The sequence below is a fragment of the Pseudorca crassidens genome, chromosome 2 (assembly GCF_039906515.1).
Source record: "Pseudorca crassidens isolate mPseCra1 chromosome 2, mPseCra1.hap1, whole genome shotgun sequence".
Classification (NCBI taxonomy): Eukaryota; Metazoa; Chordata; class Mammalia; order Artiodactyla; family Delphinidae; genus Pseudorca; species Pseudorca crassidens.
The window spans coordinates 81,979,092-82,000,200 of NC_090297.1; the positions used below are offsets into that span (position 1 = coordinate 81,979,092).

The window sequence follows — 21,109 nt, forward strand, 5'->3', positions numbered from 1 at the left end:
CTATCAAGCTTAATAGTGCATTAAAAGGTATGTTTTTGAAAATTTAGTTATAGTGAGAGGGTTTTCTAAGAGCATCTGAACCACCATATTGCCAGAAGTAGAAGTGTGCTTTGGATTTTTCAGGAAATAAAAAATGATGGCTTTTAAAAACTGGGAGAAGGGCTTCATGATTCTAGGCCCCATTAATGGAAATAGTCCAGGATTTGAAACTAATATTTCCATTTTATTAAATAGACCACAATGAGAGGCTTGTACTTAGTTCTGGCAGGCATATTCAAGATGACCAATAATAGGGTGATGGTTAAATTATAGTGTAACTTCTGGAACCAGTCATATTTTTTCAAAGGCTGTCAGTCATGGTGAAATTTTTGCAACTTATTTGAGAAAAGTGGGATATAATACTATTCTCTATGGTCCCCAAATTATTTAGAATAGAAAAAGCAAATTGATAAGTGACAGTTGGTGGCAGAGTGATAGAAGTTTAATATTTTATATTTTAAAGTCTTGTATTCCAAATTTTCTACAATAGAAAAAAATTGGGGTGGATACTGATAAACTAGAAAGTATCCCCTTTGGGAAGTCAAAAAACCTAGAAAACAAATCTGGAAAACTCATACTTATCAGCTAGAGGAAAAGGTAATTATTTTGAAATATGTGAAATAATGTCATGAAATATACTAACATCTGGTGCTCACTTTGTACCAGGCGCTGTGCTGCACACGGGACTTGACTTGAGGAGGTTAACTTGACCAAAGTCCAACTGCTAGCAAGCACCACAGCTGTTGTTGGAACCTAGGTCTTCTGGAGCCAGCTCTACCTTGTATTCACCTCTGTCCCCTAAGCCAGAAACCTTAAAATTTCCATACCGCTCTCATTGATTTTGGTTTACTATCATCAATCAGGATGTAGTGGCACGGGAAGAGGGTGCCCCAGGAAGGTAGGAGGTAGAATTATTGTACTACAATGAATTGTTTAATATTAAAGAGACTGGATACAGCTGTTTCACAAAAAGATATATTTTCATATGACTATTTACATTTTTCATATTTAGTTAAAGAATATCATACAACTGATACCTTCTGAAATGTTTCATGCTTTTAAACTCTTCTATTTACACTTATCTGACATGGAATTATTAAAACTAAAATGGTCAAATACCTCGGTAATAGAAAGCAACCAGCCAATGTAGCTGGGTCTTCACTTAAATTTGTTGATCAGCATTAGCAATAGTTACCTTAATAAATTATCATTCATTTTAAAATCAGTAGTAATTTTAAACAATTCATAAATAAGTGTGCTCTGTGCAATTTACATGTTTAATATCCTGTGGATACTAAAAGCTTGTATATTGTCAGATTTGCACATTATTACTTTACTTTATCAAATGATAAGCTTTCTCAAAGAAGAAACTGGATAAGCTTGAAATTATATCCTAAGGTTCTCTGGAGAGTTAGTTATCAAAGCTCTGCCTGCTTTATAGGAGGAGGTTCCAATTTACGTGAGAGGGCAGTTAAAATCTGGTTGAATTTCTCATATCTCTCTGTCTGATTGACTTGTGCACCTTTGCTGCCCCATAGCAATCTCATTTGGAATTCAGTCTTGAAGAGTTCACTCATTTCTTCATCTGGTTGAAAACCTAGTAAAAACAAAACCAAAAAACCTTACTTCAGTTCTGCTTGAAACAGTGTTGAAAATAGACTGAAAACTTGCTTGTTTTAAAGTAGGAGCAAAATGAACATCTCTCAGAACTTTCAAAAAATGCCCCCAAGGAAAAAAAATATAGGATCTACTCTATATAAAGGTGGGCAGAGCCCCCCCCTCCCCAGGACCTGAGCACCTTCAGAGAAAGAATAACAAGTAAACTCACTAAGACGTGAATAAAATTCGTGTGCACAAGCCACCATGGGCCGTAGTGCTGTGAGAAGGAGTGTTCAAAGTACCTTTTTTTTTTTTAACAGCTTTATTGTTGTATAATTTACTTGTCATGATTCACCCATTTTAGCTGCGGTTTATACAGTTGCACAACCATCACCACCACTTTAGAACAATTCCATCAATCACCGTAGAAAATCCCCTAGTACCTCTTTGCAGTCAATCCCTGTACCTACCCCACACCACAGCCAACCACTAATCTGCTTTCCATCACTGTTGCTTTGCCTTTTGTAGAAATTTGATATAAATGGGATTATATAACATGGACTTTTTTTAATGTCAAGCTTCTTTCACTTTGGCTTCTTTCACTCAGCATGATGTTAAGATTATTCCATATTGTTGTAGTTATCAATAATTCATTCCTTTTTATTGCTGAGTAGTATTCAGTTATGTGGACATAACATACCACATATTGTTTACCAACTGATAAGACATTTGGATTGTTTCCAGTTTCTGGCTATTACGAATAATGTGAACATTTGTGATTAAGTCTTTGAGTGGACATTTGTTTTCATTTCTCTGGAAGTGGAATTACTGGGTCACATGGTAAATATATGTTTACTTTTAAAGAAACCATCAAACTCTTTTCCAAAATGACGTTACCATTTTATATTCTCATCAGTAACATGTGAAGAGTCCAGCTGTCAACTCTTGGTATTGTCATTCTAGATAGCTCGTGGTGGTATCTCACTGTGGTTTACATTTACATTTCCGTAATAACTAATGCTTTGAACATTTTTCCATGTAGTTTATTGTCACTGTATATCCACTCTGGTGTAGTGTCTATTCAAATCTTTTGTTGATTCAAATCTTGTTTCTCTTCTCCTTGAGTTGTAAGATTTCTTTAGATTCTAGATATAAGTCCTTTATCTGATGTATGTTTGCCAAATATTTTCTTCTAGTCTGTGGTGTGCCTTTTCACTTCCTTAATGGTGACTTTTAAAGAGCAAAATGTAAAATTTTGATTTATCAGTTTTCTTTTATGGTTCATGCTTTTTGTATCTTAAGAAATTTTGCCTAACCCAAGGACACAAGGAATTTCTCCTATGTTTTCTTATAGAAGCTTTACACTTTAGCTGTTACATTTTGAGTGTATGCTGTGACGTAAAGATTGAGATTCTTTTTTTGTATATGATAATCAGTAGTTCCAGCACCATTTGTTGAAAGATTACTTTATGCAGTGAATTACCTTGACACTGTTGTCAGAAAACAATCTACAGTCACATGTGTGGGCCTGTTTCTCAACTCTCTTTTCTCTTCTGTAAGAGAAGATCTGCTCTACTTATGGCCAAGGATGCTCAGTCAACTCTATTAGAGCAGGGGAAACCTCTAGCCAAAGCGTCATGCAGGCATATGTTTCTCATCCTTGATTACTGCTGGAGTAGTTGGCTCTGTCATTAAATATATTCTCATCATCTAGATCATAGTATCTTCGTGACGGAGAGGATTATAGAAGGCTTCTATTCCATTCATCCATGTGATGCCAAAATATCTTTGGCAGATAACCAGCCAGAGGCCAGATGACAACTTCCACTCATTCAGTTAATATGCTTTGAGCCCCTACCCTGGGCTGAGTGCTGGGATATGTTGGTGAGCAAATCTCTGCCCTTACTGGGCTCACAGTCACTTCTAGCAATGAGAACTTGCTATGAAAACCAGTAGCAGGATCAACTGAGAAATACCATCAGATGCCTTTAAGGTGATTTTCTGTAGAACAGCTTAGAGCATACTTTTCTCAAAATCCACCCTAATATTATTGGCTTAGGCAACATCTAATGTAATATACTTATTGGTTTTGTATAAGCAGGTATTCCAGTATCTGGTGAGTTGAATTACAGGCTTTTATGGTTTGAGTCCTACACTGCCAACCCTGAAGAACTTTCTGAGGAAAAGAAAAGAAACAGGTATGTAGTGCTTATACCTACAGCAGACACAGTGCAAATTGTTCAGTCCCAAATTCTGTTCTGAATTAACAACTTTGTTTCAGGTTGAAATAATAGGCCTCTTCTGCCCCATATAGTTCTTAACCTTGTGGATCAAACTGTGGGCCCTTGAAGACTGTTAAAAATTATACAGTGAGGGGCTTCCCTGGTGGCACAGTGGTTGAGAGTCCGCCTGCCGATGCAGGGGACACGGGTTCGTGCCCCGGTCCGGGAAGATCCCACGTGCCACGGAGCGGCTAGGCCCGTGAGCCATGGCCACTGAGCCTGCGCGTCCGGAGCCTGTGCTCCGCAACGGGAGAGGCCACAACAGTGAGAGGACCGCGTACCGCAAAAAAAAAAAAATTATACAGTGAGGAAGAGAAAATAGTCACCCCTGATAACTGTGTTGGTAAAGCCCTTATTCTTGTACTTGCTTCCTAAATGGTCTTTTTGCCTGCAAGCTTCAGTCTTCCTGCCTTCCTCCACAAAGATGGCAGACTGAAAACAAATCTGACCATGTGATAACATCCTCCCATGTTTAAAACCCTTCACTGGCTCTTCCTCAGCCACAGTCCTACATGGAAGGCCTTCCCACCTGTATCCACCTTCTTCTTTAACCTAGCTGGCCACTCCTTAAGACACACTTTACACTAATACAAAGCCAAGTACTTGTGGTTCATACTTTTCTCCAAGCTCTCTCTGCCTTTGCTTATGTTGGACCCTCTGATGCCAAGAGCAGGGGAGCTCACTTGCCAGTGTGTCTGGGAAGAAATAGGAATACAGATAAGTCAGATAGAACCCCCAACTCCTCATGTTGGCCCATCACCTTTTCTAATAGTGATTATCAGAGGTACTAATGGTAAACAAGCTGACAAATTCTTTCTTGATCCTTTCTCTCCGTTTATACCACTGGCACAAGAGAGAGAATACGTAAAAGCAAGGGAGAAGTAGGATCCCTAAGACAGGAACTAAGTAAGTAGTGATCAACCATACAGGAAATGGAATTCCCATGCCTTAATCTTTCCTACTTGGTCTCTTTCTTATTGAGAGCACCCATGCTTTTTCATTCCTTCATTCCAATTACTGTGCAGAGTAGACAGCTTACCGAAACCAGCTCTTACCTGCCAGGATCCTCTCAGCATTCATCCGGTAGCTGTCTGCAGCTTCTGCCATGAGTCGGGCTGTTGCCAAATGGTTCAGCATAATCTCACAGCTTTCGTCGTTTTTTTCCCACATGTCAGTTCCTTCAAAAGTGACAGCCTCGCGCTCCATTAAGGTCACAAGAGGCATCAGCAGTGGGACTGATATATTGTTTGGGGGAACACACGTAGACTCTGAAAAACAAGGGGTAAAGTTTTCCACGTCATGCTTTCTTTCCAAGTTAAGCGCAAAGAGCTCCAGTTGAAGATGGCAACTTAGGAGTGTCCTGGGCTCACCTCCTTCTGTGGACACACTGAATCTGTGGCTAAATATGGAGCAACTGCCTCTGGAAAAAAACTAAAAACTGTCTGAATAACTGTCCGAATGCATAAATGAGAGAAGGTTGACATCAGAGCAGGTAAGAGAGGCTGGGAGACTATCTCTCTATAAACCCCACCCCTGGCACAGTGACCCACAATCGGGAGGGAACTCAAAACCTGGTGCTTCTCCCTGAGGAGCAAAGGGCTTGAACCCCACATGGGGTACCCCAGCTTTTAAGACCAGCACCTGAAAGATAAGCCCCCAAAACATCTAACTTTGAAAACCAACAGTACTCATGTCTGCAAGACCCACAAGGCTATAATCATCTGAGAAACAGGTCTTAAAGGGCTTGCAAGCTTGGACTCACCTGCCCCAAGGCTCAGTGCAGAGGCAGCCAATTGAGAGGTGCCTGGACATTATGCAAATGAGGCTCATTTGCTAATCTTAAAGCTTTAGCCCGAGAGGCAGGCTTCTGGTTTGGCAAACAACTGGGACCTATGAGGCTCTCTCAGCAATGGAGGTTAATGGATGACGCAACCTTTGTGCTCTCCCTCTGCCTTGCTCCACCTAACTCATATATCCCAGAAAGTAGCTCATACCCTTGTCCGGCATTCCAATATATATCTCCAGCTGCCTCCAGAGGACACCTCTAAATTGCCTAGCTCTGATGGCCAATGGGGCTTATTATGCCCATGGGTCCTATTGGACTGTAACCTTTGTAATGCCACAAGATAAGAAAATTACAGGCCAATATCTGTGACGAACACAGATCCACAAATCCTGAACAAAATATTTGCAAACTGAATTCAGTACATTGAAAGGATCATATACATTGATCAAGTGGGATTTATTCCAGGGATGCAAGCATGGCTCAACATTCACAAATCATTATGATATACCACATTAATAAAAGAAAGGTAAATGATTTTTCTGCATCTACTAAGATGATCAAATTATTTTTAACAAAATTCAACATCCATTTATGATAAAAACTCAACAAAGTGGGAATAAAGGGAATGTACAACAACATAATAAAGGCCATATATAACAAGCCCACAGCTAACATCATACTCAATGATGAAGAGCTAAAAACTTCCCCTCTAAGATCAGGAAAAAAAGGATGACTATTCACCACTTCTATTCAACATAGTATTGGAAGTCCTAGCCAGAGTAATTAGGGAAGAAAAAGAAAGAAAACCATCCAAACTGGAAAGGAAGACGTATAACTATTACTATTTGCAGATGACCTATTATATATAGAAAACCCTAAAGACTCCACCAAAAAACTGTTAGAATAAACGAATTCAGTAAACTTGCAGGATACAAAGTATACAAAAACCTGTTGCATTTCCATATGCTAATAACAAACTATCAGAAAGATATTAAGAAAATAATTCCATTTACAATTACATCAAAAAGATCAAAATACCTAGGAATAAATTTAACCAAAGAGATGAAAGACCTGTACACTGAAAACTGTAAGACATTGATGAAAGAAATTGAAGACGACACAAATAAATGGAAAGATATTGTGCTCCCGGAATGGAAGAATTCATATTGTTAAAATGTCCATACTACCCAAAGCAATCTATAGATTCAGTGCAATCCTTATAAAATTCCAATGGCATTTTTCACAGAAATAGAACAAACACAATCCTAAAATTTATGTGGAACCACAAAAGATGCCAAGGAGCCAAAACAATCTTGAGAAAGAACAAAGCTAGAAGCATGACATTCCCTGATTTCACACTACATTACAAAGCTATAGTAAAACAGCATGGTATTGGCATAAAAACGGACACATATATCAATGGAACAGAATAGGGAGCCCTGAAACAAAACCACACACATATGGTCAATTTGTGACAAAGTAGCCAAGAATATACACTGAGGAAAGGACAGTCTCTCCAATAAGTGGTGTTGGGAATACTGGACAGCTACATCAGGGAAGTGCAAATCAAAATCACAATGAGATATCATCTCACATCTGTTAGAATGGCTGTTATAAAAAAGACAAATAACAAGTTTTAGCAAGGATGCAGAGAAAAGGGAACCCTTGGGCACTGTTGGTGGGGATGTAAATTGGTGCAGCCACTATGGAAAATGGAGGTTCCTCAAAAAGTTAAAAATAGAGCTGTCATATGATTCAGCAATTTCACCTCTGGGTATTTACCTGAATAAAACAAAAACACTAATTTGAAAAGATACATGCACCACCTCCCTGCCCCATTCACTGAAGCATTATTTGTAAAAGCCAAGACATGGAACCAACCTAAATGTCCATCAATGGACGAATGGATAAAGAAGATGTGGACTCATGCTCTTGGACTGGAAGAATTAATATTGTTAAAATGGCCATACTACCCAAAGCAATCTACAGATTTAATGTGATCCCTATCAAATTACCTATGACATTTTTCACAGAACTAGAATAAATAATTGTAAAATTTATATGGAGTCACAAAAGACCCAGAATTGCCACAGCAATCCTGAAGAAAAAGAACAAAGCTGGAGGCATAATCCTCCCAGACTTCAGACAATACTACAAAGCTACATTAATCAGAACAGCATGGTAATGGAAACAGACATATGGATCAATGGAACAGAATACAGAGCCCAGAAATAAACGCACACACCTATGGTCAATTAATCTTTGACAATGGAGGCAAGAATACACAATGGAGATAAGACAGTCTCTTCAGCAAGTGGTGGGAAAGCTGGACAGCTACATGCAAATCAATGAACTTAGAACATTCCCTCACAGCATACACAAAAACTCAAAATGACTTAAAGACCTAAATATAAGACATGACACCATAAAACTCTGAGAAGAGAAAATAGGCAAAACATTCTCTGGTATAAATCATAGCAATGTTTTCTTAGTCTCCCAAGGCAATAGAAATAAAAGCAAAAATAAACAAATGGGACCTAATCAAACTTATAAACTTTTGCACAGCAAAGGAATCCATAAACAAAATGAAAAGGCAACCAACAGACTGGGAGAAAATATTTGCAAACACTGCAACCAACAGGGCTTAATTTCTAAAATATACAAACAGCTCATACAACTCAATAACAAAAAAACAAACAACCCAATCAAAAAATGGGCAGAAGACCTAAATAGACATTTCTCCAAAGAAGACATACAGATGGCCAATAGGCACGTGAAAAGATGCTCAACATTGCTAATTATCAGAGAAATGTAAATCAAAACTACAATGAGGTATCACCTCACACTGGTCAGAATGGCCGTCATCAAAAAGTCACAAATAATAAGTGCTGGAGAGGGTGTTGAGAAAAGGGAGCCCTTCTACATGGTTGGAGGAAATGAAAATTAGTGCAACCACTATGGAGAACAGTATGGAGGTTCCTTAAAAAACTAAAAATAGAGTTGCCATATGATCCAGCAATCCCACTCCTGGGCATATATCCAGAGAAAACTCTTAATTCGAAAAGATACATGTACCCCAGTGGTCACAGCAGCACTATTTACAACAGCCAAGATATGGAAGCAACCTAAATGTCCATCGACAGATAAGTAGATAAAGAAGATGTGGTATACACACACACACACACACACACACACACACAATGGAATATTACTCAGCCATAAAAACGAATGAAATAATGCCATCTGCAGCAATATGGATGGACATAGAGATTACCATACTTCATAAGTGAAGTGTGTCAAAGACAAATATATGATATTACTTATGTGTGGAATCTAAAAAAAATGATACAAATGAACTTATTTACGGAATGGAAACAGACTCACAGTAATAGAAAACAAATCTATGTTTACCAAAGGGGAAAGAAGGGGAGGGATAAATGAGGAGTTTGGAATTAGCAGATACAAAGTACTATATATAGGGACTTCCCTGGTGGTGCAGTGGTTAAGAATTCGCCTTCCAGTGCAGGGGACACGGGTTTGAACCCTGGTCCGGGAAGATCCTACGTGCCACAGAGCAACTAAGCCCGTGCGCAACTACTGAGCCAGCGCTCTAGAGCCCATGAGCCACAACTACTGAGCCCACATGCCACAACTACTGAAGCCTGTGCTCCACAACAAGAGAAGCCACCGCAAGGAGAAGCCCATGCACCGCAAGCAAGAGTAGCCCTGCTCACCACAACTAGGGAAAGCCTGAGTGCAACAATGAATACCCAACACAGCCAAAAAATAAATAAATTTATAAAAAAAATACTATATCTAAAATAGATAAATAACGTCCTATTTTATAGCATAGGGAACTACATTCAATATCTTGTAATAACCTATAATGAAAAAGAATATGAAAAATGATACATATATATGTATAACTGAATTATTTTGCTGTACATCAGAATCTAACAACATTGTAAATCAATTATAACTTCAGTAAAAAAAGAAGATGCATGTGTGTGTACACACACACACACACATACATATATACACAATGGAATATTATTCAGCCATTAAAAAATAATGAATCCTGCCATTTGTAACAACATGAATGCAACTTGAGGGCATTATGTTAAGTGAAATAAGTCAGACAGAAAAAGATAAATACCATATGAGCTCACTTACATGTGATACCTAAAAAAAACAAAAACACCCTTTGAGCTCATGGATATAGAGAACAGATTGGTGGTTGCCTGAGTTGGGGTAGGGGGAGAAGTGAAATGGATGAAGGGGATCAAAAGGTACAAATTTCCAGTTATAAAGTGAATAAGTCCTGGGGGATGTAATGTACAGCATGGTGACTATAGTTAATAATACTGTATTGCATATTTGAAAGTAGCTAGCAGAGTGGATCTTGAAAGTTCTCATCAGAAGAAAAAAAAACGTTTTGTAACCATGTATGGTAACAGATATTAACTGGTCTTATTGTGATCATTTTGCAACATATACAAATATGAAATCATTATGTTGTACACCTGAAGCTAATATAATGTTATGTAAATTACACCTCAATTTATAAAGTTAAGCACAAAATAAGGTAACTAGTAGCCTATGTCTTGTTTTAGCAACTGCAGACCTACAAAGCGATGCTGTCATCTGATAAAAGCCTTGGTGACCCATCAACAGTCCTGCACATAACTGAGAGCCTCATAATATGCCCTGCTAAATGCTTCAATCAAACCAGAACAGATATGACACTGCCAGAGCTGCCACCAGACCCCCTTGTCCTGATCCTGTGCTCACCTCTGCCTTCGTGCAGGATTTTGCTAAAAGGCTTCAGCTGTTTCTCATAGAGGATGGCGGTTTGTGTGTACTGGTGCCGCAGGGCAGTCCACGTTTTTTCTAACCTTGTGATCTGGAAGAAAGAAAGGTGTTATCGTTTTGGAAAAGGCTCTTTTTAAAACTACCTTTTTGCTTAAATTTTGGAATGGATGATAGAGGTACATGGTAAAAACTCAAAGCAGCTGAAAGGAGTGTAGAGAGAAAAGCTAATCCCCGCCCCGACCCTGCTCCACATTGTTCTAATAACCCATGAGACACACACACCTTTTACAATAAATGCGTATCATACTACACATATTTTTCTGTTCATTGTTTGGAAATTATTCCGTGTAAGTACATATAAAACAGCATAGAACAGTCTTGTTAAACTTTTGCCTAGTGTTCCATTTATGCATAAACCATAGTTTAACTAGTTTCCTGTAGATAAGCGCTTTAAACATATTTTTCTATTACCAAATATCTGGAGGATAAATTTCCAGAAGTGGAACTACTGCGTCAAAAAATACATGTATTTTGAGTTTTGATAGGAGTTGCCAACTGTCCTCCATAGAGGTTATACTGATGTAAGGATGTAGAATATGACATACAGCATTTTAATGTTACTTGTAAGTAATAAAGTCTGAGACGTGGAAAATTGCCTAGACCATATGATGCCACTACTCATTCCTTTTCATTTCTTTGGGAACAATTTAGTCAAAACCAACATATGCCACTGACTCTGACTGCCCTAGATAAATGGTCCCCCACTCACACCTTAAAACCAGCAAGCCCGTGTCTGACCTTTTCTACATGAAACAAGGAAGGAGGGAAGGGAACTAATATTTATGGAATGAGAGCCAACTCTGTCAGGTATTTGAGGAATTTCATTTAATCCTCACCATGCCCTGTGAGGCAGGTATTTTGGCTTCATTTTACAGGTCAGAAAACAGAAGAGATTAGGTAACTTGCTCAAGGTTTCACAGCTGCTAAATGGCGGAGCTGAAATTCATTTCCTTGGGCTCTAAGAGCTCCCTGTGTATTCCAAGAGGAAGGTGAGAAAGGATCACCATCAGCAGATTTGTTGGGAAGGAAAGGATGTGGCTGTTTTTCCTCTGGCCTCCTACCACCCCGCCCTCTCTTCTCTTCCCCCTCCCTGAAGCGTCCGCCTTTCTGAAAGGAGCCCTTGTCTCTGGGCTAGGCCCATCTCCTGGATGCTCCCTCTTGACCCCAGAAGCTGAGAAGAGAAGGAGCAGGTTTAGATGATGGCGCACAGAAATGACATGACTCCTCTCGGGTTTTTCCTAGGCCTGCCACTCCCCTCCCCAAGCAGGGCCCTGAACACCCTAAAGGACTCTGCCCCCTCATTGCTGAAGTACTCCAGAAGGGAGGAGTCTGATGCTGCTGTGGGGGGGGAGGCAGCCATCTATAAAGGCATGTTTAGGTGCTTTGGGGTAAGTCCCTAATTGCTGAGTTTGATGTCATGGACAGCAACCTTGTTAATGCCACAAAACACCCCCTTCACTACTCTCGGAGAAAGCTCTGGGCTGGGGGGCCTATGCATACAGCTAGCCTGTTAGCCCTCAAAATTATAGGCAGTTTTGGATAAGAGGAAATAAATATGATGTAAATTAAAAACACCCAAATGAAAAATTATAACTCCTGTTAGTATAGCAGAAGTCAGTATATCATGAAAATATGGCTGAACTTGCTTATTTCAAATATCACCCCTATACAGTTCCAGTGCATCTAAAGAATTTTGAAAGCTCTTGGTATATGATAATTGGCATTGACCCCTCTCAAAATTTCCTGGTGAAAGCATGAGGTTTTTCAGCTTCTTGTTTGAAAGGTGACCTCGCTTTCGTGCAAGGAAATTATGTTCCTAACATGCCCTGACTTAGCAACAGTGCCCCAGTGGCAATGGTGGATGTTCAGTGAGCACCCGGCAGGATTTCAGAGACAATCTGTGGCTGTGAAACAGACAAGCTAAATGAGCTGCGCTTTTGGTGTTAGGGGTTGCACACTGGGCTTGTGGGACTGTGGTCTCATACTCGAAGTCGCCGAGTACCTAGGGCTTAACACGACGGAAGTCTGAAAGCTGACTCCTAGCCGTCAAGACAACAGGACCACTTTCCTCTGTGAGGTCCATTTGACTTCAAAGACAGGTTTTCAGTTTTGATCCTCCTCCTAAGAACAGTCTGTCAAAGCAGATAAATTCAAAGTGCCTGATTTCAGAAACTCTGCTTAGGGGGTTATATAGCAGATGGGCCAGGAATCTGAATTTTTTAACAGCAGAGGCTGTTTTAGGTGATCTGAGGAACATACTTTGAGATAAATCACTCTAGGGATTCTTAGAGATCAGTTCCCCAAACGTCCCAGTTTGTCAGTCATTACCCCAAACTGCCCGCACGTCCGGTGACCCAGACAGAAGCAGCCTCTTTCTTATACAACACACCCACGCCAGACGTGATCATCCTAACTGGTCCTTCAGGAATATCTATAGTTCCTGAGGATGACTCTTCTTATCGTATATCAAAGAGAAAGTGTAGGTTGTCAGCAATTATCTGCTGTTTTTAAAAACAGAGCCAAAATACTTGGGACACTGCTCTTGTTTGCCCCCTAATTAAAGCAGCTTTCACTAAGATACGATTTACCTTTTGAGGTTAATTAAAATCATCTGTGATTTGCTAAGCATGGGCTTGCAGACCACTTTGCAGAACATTAAGTACACGCAGGCCCACAGGGCCGCACAAAGCAAGCGAGAATTTACCTGCGGCATTTCCAAGGCCTTCATGATGGCCGAGAAAGAATAGAGGTCCCCCATGGAGTCTTTCAGCTCCACTGCCACCTGGATGATCCTATTGAGGGTGGCTGCTCTGTCCTCCAAAGTGCCCGTGCAGCCCAGAATGTCCACCGCAATGCCGATGGCCATCGTGTTGTGTCTGAGAGGGAGGAAAACAGCAGTCAGGCCCAGGGCCAACAGGACTAAGAGGAAACGAAACCAAATGGGCCAGGGCAAGGACTGGCTTTCCACCGTTTGCTGCTATCGCCCTGAGATGTACTGGCAGCTCAGCCGGTTTGCTTGCTGATTTCAGCAGAGAGATCGCCCCCATCAGGTTGACTGCAGCAGGGCCCCGGGGAGGCCTCAGTGGGTGTCCTATGGAGAGTCAAAAAAGACAGATGCCCCAGCACAGGGCTGTTCAGCCCTGGAGCAGGGGATGTGAAGAGGGCCCTCCTGGGGTGAAGCTGCTCAGAAGTGCAAGTGGCTCCTTGTACCTTCCACCATGACAGGTCTGCGGAGACGCCAGGTCCCCCAACACACTGGGGAATCCCTTCCTCAGGGAAGCCCTGGGCCACCTCCACTGAGCCCCCTGGACTGGAGGATGCAAGGGACAGAAAAATGAGAGAACATGCTTGATTCAGGAAGACGACATGGATGTCAGAACAAAGAAAGAAATGAGGAGCTAAGAACAGAGTGTCTGTGGCTCCGGTCAAGGGGCCAGAAAGGGAATGGAGATGTGGACAAAGACTCAACAGTGGACCAGCAGGACATCCCTGTAAGGTCAGACCTAATAAAATTGAAATCTTGTATCTGCCAACAATCCTCCCTTTTCTCATCCTGAACTACACAGGTCAACCTCGCAGACCCAAAACAGGAAGCAGAATGGTCTTTTGTCTACAGACAATGGGACCAATATGAATGGGGTCGCAGAGAGGTCTCCTTCCTGGTGGCAGCAGCACAGCCTGTAAACCCGCCTCTCCTTCCTCCTGTGGACCAGGAGTTCCTGCCTTGGGCCAGAGTAGCCTCAGGTAAATTTCTCCAGGCGCTGGTACAGTGCTGGAGGTGAAGCCCTGATTCAAAGCGATAGTCGAAACAATAAGACTTTGCCTTTGAAACTGGGCCACCTTGTCCTGAAAGTTCACAGTTAAGGATGTTACTCCAAGACCATGCTTCTCTCTGTGCCCACATGTGCTGGTGTCTCTCTCACTCTTCTAGAGCAAAAAGAGGTGTGATTCATCTAGTGCTTAGCATTACTAGTTTCTCTAATGATTGTTAAATCAGTAACGGGCTCTGCTGTCTGTGAGTGTTTGCACATGTGGGTATGCGGTGTGCTTGCTCTGAGTGTGACCTTAGGCTGTTACCTGACTGCTCTACTCCCCCATTTCCTCATCTCTAAAATGGGAACAAGGGTTGTTGGGAGAAAGACTGTGTGTGTGTAAAGATAATTAAGGCGCCTGGCACCACAGCACCCAGCAAATAGTAGTTACTAAAATTGTATCTATATGTGCATCTCTCCCTCTGTATCTTGGTCCCTTTTGCCTGTTGGCCTCTCTTTCCTTTTTCTTTATCTTTTTTGCTGATTTCCTATCTTTCCTAATTAATGGATCCTAAAATAGGCTTAAAGTATATTTTTATTATCTGTTGTACTTATTGAAGAGTTTTGTTACCCATTTGCAAACTGTTAAGGTTGAGCCAAACATTTTAGATGTTTAGTAGTAAACTAACTTCCCATGTTGCCTTCAACTTTAATTCAGTGTTTTTTCCTATGTTTTAATGGCCCTTAATAAAAGACAGGCTCTCTACTTCTTTAAGACCTGGCATTATATCAACAGCTATTTGCGTAATTATATCCATTCGTTTAACCAACATTTGCCTCAAGCCTCCTGCATACACCACCACGAGGAAACCAGCTCAGCAAGGCGGCCCTACAGCAGAAGCTCCCGGGGTCGGCAGGGGGAGGCACTAAACGTTATACGAAGGATATCTCTGCTTGCTAGGCTTGGAATGGGTGAAGTGGTAAGTTTAAAATGAAGGGTAGTTTGTATTCAATTCTCAAACACAATCATGTCATTTGATCCTGCAGGACTGCTACAACCTTGGCCTTTATTTAGTAAACACACTGTAATGGAGAAAACAGCCCTCCAAGCCCTAGCAGGTAGATCCTACAGGTCAGCCCTGAACAGGAAACAAGCCAAGGAGCCAGACCCCAGGCAGGCGGCAATCAGGAGAAAGAGGAAACGGATGTAGACAAGAGTGGAAGTCAGAAAATAGCCCAGAGAGAAGCCTCAAGCCTGCTGACCTCAGCCTGGGCCTAGAATCCATGCCCAACACACCTAATGACACTGATAAAATAAGGCCTGCGACTGGGGAGTTTTCAGGCTGAAATGTATCACATGAGAAGCTGGGACGCATGGCAGCACAGCTGTCTCTGTGTAAATGATGACCACCGGACCCAGACCAGGAAGGAGGGAAAGTTAGTGGAAATGAGAAGCCAGGCCCCTGCGGCATGGGGAGGGAGGAGGACGCCTGGAGAGCGGGGCTAGCATCTAGAACAGTCTGAGCAGGGAAAGTAGGGAAATTCGGAAGTCGGACCTACAATTGCCCGAAGACACTGAACAACAGGCCAACAAGCACCCACCCTGGCCTCTGATCAAAGGCATCAGGGGCCATTTCCTGTCCTCCTGCCTCCCAGAAGTCTTCCATTTGGTACTCTCGATGTTTCCTACGGGCTGCATCTGTGGCTGTGAAGCCAAGGCAATAGCAGTATTGGAGCCATTTTATCTGCTTCATAGTCAGGTAACCTTGAAAGCAGCTGTTATCGACCCTCCCAGGCTATTTAAAATACAATGTTCACTTTCTAGGGGCTGACAGCCTAGGACTGCACTGTCCACTAGCCACATGTGGCTACTTACACTTAAAATAGTACACAGTAAAATAAAACACTGCATCCTTCAGTTGCCACATTTCAGGTGCCTGGTAGCAACATGTGGCTAGTGGCTGCTGTAATGAGATTTCTGCCATCACAGAGTGCTGCTGTACTGGACAGCGCTGTGACCCAGAACATCACGGAAAGCCATGGGCAGGGGATGACGGCACTCGGGCCCCCGGCCCCTGAATCACCCCTGCCCTCTTCTCACAAAAAGCCAGGGCCCTGGCTGTCCATTAAAGACCGCATGTGTGTTGTGGCAATTGGGAACCTGGTTGGAGAAACAGAAAACTTAAGATAACAAGATAGTCTCACACACAAAAAACTATCTTTTCTTTTGTGTCGAAAAGGCCAACTTCTATGGTAATATGAGAATCTAGTCTAGTGCTTCTTTTCTTAAAAACATGCCTCACTACTTCTATCTTTCTAATTTCTCAATATCCGATGTTCAAGTGAGTGGGTTTTAATGGACAGCCAGGGCCCTGGCTTTTTGTGAGAAGAGGGCAGTGATGCTTCAGAGGCCGGGGCCTGAGTTCCGTCATCCCCTGACCTCTGATCCCCCATCTGCCCTCCCTTCAGAGAAAACATTGTTCAGACTCTGTTCTTCCCAACTCCCCCACAAACTCCCACTTAATTCCTAAAGCAGTCTTGAACTCCGGAGACAAGGGGGCCGCAGCTCAGTGAGCCGGGCTGGAGGTGGTACGGCGTCCGTGCTCCGCCTGCCTGCAGTACTGCTCCCACCCCAGGCTGGCAGGGGCCGTGGTGAGCTGTGCTCCCAGGCGGGTCGTCTGTCCGCTCCTCCACCTGCTCCTGGAGCAGGGACGGGAACGTGCTCTCTGTTCCCTGACTTCCTCTTTGCTGTCTCTTTGAGCTTCTCCAGGAATTCTCTGGCTATGGCTTCTGGGCCACCCGCCTTCAAGCGAGGCAGAACTGGGGTGGTGGGTGCCTGGCCTCTCCCAGCTCTGAAACCTGTGGCTGTGCAGCCTGTGGAGTTGAAAGTGCCGTAAACGCAGAGCAGCACTGCTCACCTTTCGATGATGTCCAGGCGCAGCTGGTGGCCATAAGGCAAGGTGATGAGCTCCAGCCCTGAGCTCATGCCCATGTTCTTCCTCATCTCTTCAGAGACTTCAAGTATCCTCGCGACCTGTCAAGAACACAGGTTGAAATGAACTGGACCAGGACGTGGGCTTGCTGCAATCACGAATTTATCACATGGAAAGAAATACACTCAACTGGAACAGTGTGGATGCACTTGACTTGTTACATTTCTTTTTAAGCAGTGGCATCTTAGGATACAGTTTTAATATATTTGGAGGATTTTAATACACATACTGGAATGTAAAACCTGGGAGGAAAGCACCTAGATTGTTCTGCAAAGTCTGCAGATTTGGTGTTTCTGCCCAGTCAGAGAATGGTACAGTTCTTCAAGCTTTTGTCTAACACAGGCTGGATCCTGCTGTGATGTTTTGCTGCCAACAGCAGGGCTGTGTGTGCACACAGCAAATGGATCCCCTGCAGTGGAAAAGCAGAGCTGCGTCCAAATGCTGCTCTGCTGCAGGCTCTGCCGTGCATGTTCTCACTTAACGGCAGGGCTGGCTCCTATTACCCTTAATTACACCTCTCCTGGGCTCAGGAAACGCAGTGTACGTCTGGAAACCATTAGAAACGTGTATAGCGATTTGAAACCCGAGGCCTCAAACACACCCACTTCTCCCCTCCACCACCCCGAGAGGTCTTCCTTAAAGGAAATCTGGTTTGTTTGTCCCAGCCAGCTCTCCCCATCTCAATTCTAGTGTGTGATCACAGCTTATTGGAATCAGGTATTAGTTGACCACTTATGGTTATTACATGCTACCTCCAAATACTACAACTGAGTTAGGCCGTCTCTAAAACGGGGCTGGTGACACTCACAGAGCACTGATGTACTAACAGTGCAACTAGCAGATACAGTGGGTCAAACCAACCCTGGACACGCGGCAGGCGCGGGACAATCCCTCTCCTTGAGCCAGTGTTGTCCTCAACTATAATTATCCCGGGTATATGAACAGTCCAGGTGTCTTCATAACAGGCCACGAAAAACATCTGGAAGTTCAGCTGATATTATTAACCTTGACCCTTAACTTCTGTGGCTGAGCAGAGGCACCACTGTCAGCCCCGGGGATGAACTGTCCAGCACAGACTCCAGAATAGGATGCAGGATTCATACTCTGCTCTCTGGGCCTCAGTTTCCCCTTCTCTAACACAACGGCTAAGTTCACCTTTCTCAAAGACTTTGCCAAGGATCAAATGGCCCTAAAACCCCAGCTATTTAAAAAAGTCAAGTTGTGAATCCTTGGCCACGTGGAAGGGGGAAGAATTCCGGCCAGATCTCTGGAAAGAGATTTACACCTTGACCATGACAAGACAGCCCTGACACACACCCCGGCCACCTGCAATCACACACATTTTGCTTGCTTGTTTAGACACCTGTCCTGTCAGAGCCTCCAAACCCAACACATCCAATTCATACACACTCTGTGTAACAAGAGTCAAAGGCTTGTCATTGACTCAGTTTTATTCTGGAAGCTGTTTTCCTTTCCAGTCTGTTTTCCTTCAGTGTAAACGTGCGATCCCCTGGTCACTTTCCTGACGTATTACCAGGAAATGCTGACACCTGCTTGCCCCAAGGCTGAGCTATGGAACAAGGGCGTTGTCGTGAGGTCACAGTGCAGAGCCTGGATTAGGTCTCCTGGAAAAGCCTGGGGCCGTGCAGCTCAGAGATGCAGAGGAGGGATGAACACTTGTAGAGGATTTACTATGAGCTGGACCCGGCAGTGCAGGGTGACATCAATGCCCCACGATGAGTTATTCTAGCCACCCTCTGTTCTTCTGATCTCAGCCATCCTAGCTTTGCAGGATCTCAGCACTCTGCTGGATCCTTATCCCATTGCCTCGGGAGTTGCTGCAGTGACCCAGGGGAGCCCTGAGAGGGGCCTGGCCCTGCTCTCCTCCCAGCTGCCAGGGACCTTCTCCATAGAAATGAGATTGCCTGGCTCCACTATCCATGTCTGTTGTCCTCTGCAGAGGACTCTGATTTGCACTGTGCTCTTACGGGCCTGTCTCCCTCACTGAACTGCAAAGTTCTTTGAAGGCAGCAACCTGGCACGAGCCTAAAAGTAGACTTAAAAACAAGAAGGAAAGACCCCAGGCCCTCCCCCAGCTGACCCCATGTGCCCTTCACCACCCATACAGGGTGAATCCTCCATAAACCAACCCCTCCCCCCACGGCTTTTGACCTCTGAGTCTCCGCACGTGTGTGTTGCCTGCCACCTGGAAGATGCCTTTTGTGTTCTTCATCAGGCCAACTCCTATTCAGCCTTCAAAACTCATCTCAGACATCTCCACCCCGATTCCCTCCCTCCCCTATGTTTAAGACCCTACCCCAGAGGCCCTGCAGGTCCTGTGCTTTTCCCTGCAGAGCATTTCCCACCTGGGCTGTGGTCTGAATTTCTGTGTCACTGTCGCTCCTGCCTCTCCCACCATGACCTGGCCTGGCTTGGCCCACGGTTGGTGCTCAACCAAGGCTCAGTACAGAACACTAGTGAACACTTACTTAGCTTCACTCTGGGGCAGGCATGGTATGACGGCTTTGGTATTCACAACCAGCTGGGCTATGGCATTGTTCTCCTTTTAGAGACACCGAGAGGCAGGGGGAGGTGGCATTAGACTCAGGCAGTTCATCCCCAGAGGCCAGGCCCTTGGCCGCTGGGCCTCCCTTCTAGCTTCTGCAGAGCCCAGCAGGTGAGTGAGGCCAAGGCGGCGCCCCTTTGCAGGGTGGGAGGGGCTCAGCCCGGGGAGGGGCTCACACTGCTGGGCAGGCAGCCTCCAGGCGCTCAGGGCCATCCACCTGTCCTGATACCCCAGGCTCTGTGCACAGGTGGGAACCAGCACTTGGGCCCCAGATGCTGCCCAGCGCCTGCTCTCGGCTTCTGGTGGCCCCATCTGGTAGCATTTAGAGTCAGTAACAACAGCCTTTGTTTTGTTTCCCTCTTACAGACACTAGTTGTGCGTGATTTGTTGGCAAAGCCCTGAAGTCAGTGGTTCAGGAAGAGAATAAGGAAATGGCAGGGGACTCTGGAGGGAGGAAGGAGGACTTAACAGCCTGCCCTTGGGGGCTGGGAACGGGGGTCAGTCAGGGGGCTCCTGCTCAGGTCTCTGCCTCGCTGCTTGGGGGATCTGTCCAGCCCCTCTTCCAGGGGTGCCTGAAGGCAGACAGGGGAGTGGGACCCTCACCAGGAGGACAAAATGCAAACAGAGAAACAGAACAAGAAGGAGGGCAGGCTGCACATTCCTTCAGTTGAGAACAGACTTCCAAGGCAGTGGGAAGGTTCCAGACTCTCCTGCAAAGGGTGGTCAGGCATCTCACCTCCTCCTAGACTACCACCAAGCCCCGCCTGAGGCCACAACAGGGAAGGATTCATTTCCTCCTGGAAATTAGGCTGTTCTGTAAACCCGGACCCATGGTCCCACAAGGAGCTTCCTCCATGGAGAACCCAGACAGGTTCACGCCAGGCTCCTGGGCTATTGGTGTGGTTCTGCTCTCAGATCCAGGGCCCAGGATGAGAGCTACTTGCTGGAACAGGAGACCTAAATCCTCTTCCTGCCCAAACAGGTTTAGCTCACATTAAAGTGAGGTAAGGTCTTAACAAGGCAAATTATCTGACCACTTGGGGCACTGCCCAAGGACACCCAGCCAACCACGGGAACAGCCCTTGTTCTTCCAACACAGCCCCTTTCCTGGCAGCCCCCCAGACTGTTCACCCCAGAGCAGCCAGCACCTGCTTAACGTTCCTCATTAAGGAACATTGGGAGGCCCTCTGCGCCCCCGTGAGCTTCCATCAACTGAGGAA

The 21,109-nt window shown here is 44.1% G+C and overlaps 1 protein-coding gene across 11 annotated transcripts in view; it reads right to left on the reverse strand.

Annotated features, from left to right (window-relative positions):
• Positions 1-1,000: 1,000 nt before the first annotated feature.
• BCAR3 (BCAR3 adaptor protein, NSP family member) overlaps positions 1,001-21,109 on the reverse strand; it is a 206,206-nt gene continuing 186,097 nt past the window's right edge. For all 11 annotated transcript variants that reach the window (XM_067726936.1, XM_067726930.1, XM_067726932.1 and 8 more), the window contains 5 exons: positions 17,249-17,364; positions 13,283-13,454; positions 10,498-10,609; positions 4,976-5,188; positions 1,001-1,636 (listed from right to left, as the gene is read on the reverse strand). In XM_067726936.1, coding sequence (XP_067583037.1) covers positions 1,458-1,636; positions 4,976-5,188; positions 10,498-10,609; positions 13,283-13,454; positions 17,249-17,364 — 792 coding nt within the window. In that variant the 3' untranslated portion in view covers positions 1,001-1,457. The remainder of the gene's footprint in view (positions 1,637-4,975; positions 5,189-10,497; positions 10,610-13,282; positions 13,455-17,248; positions 17,365-21,109) is intronic.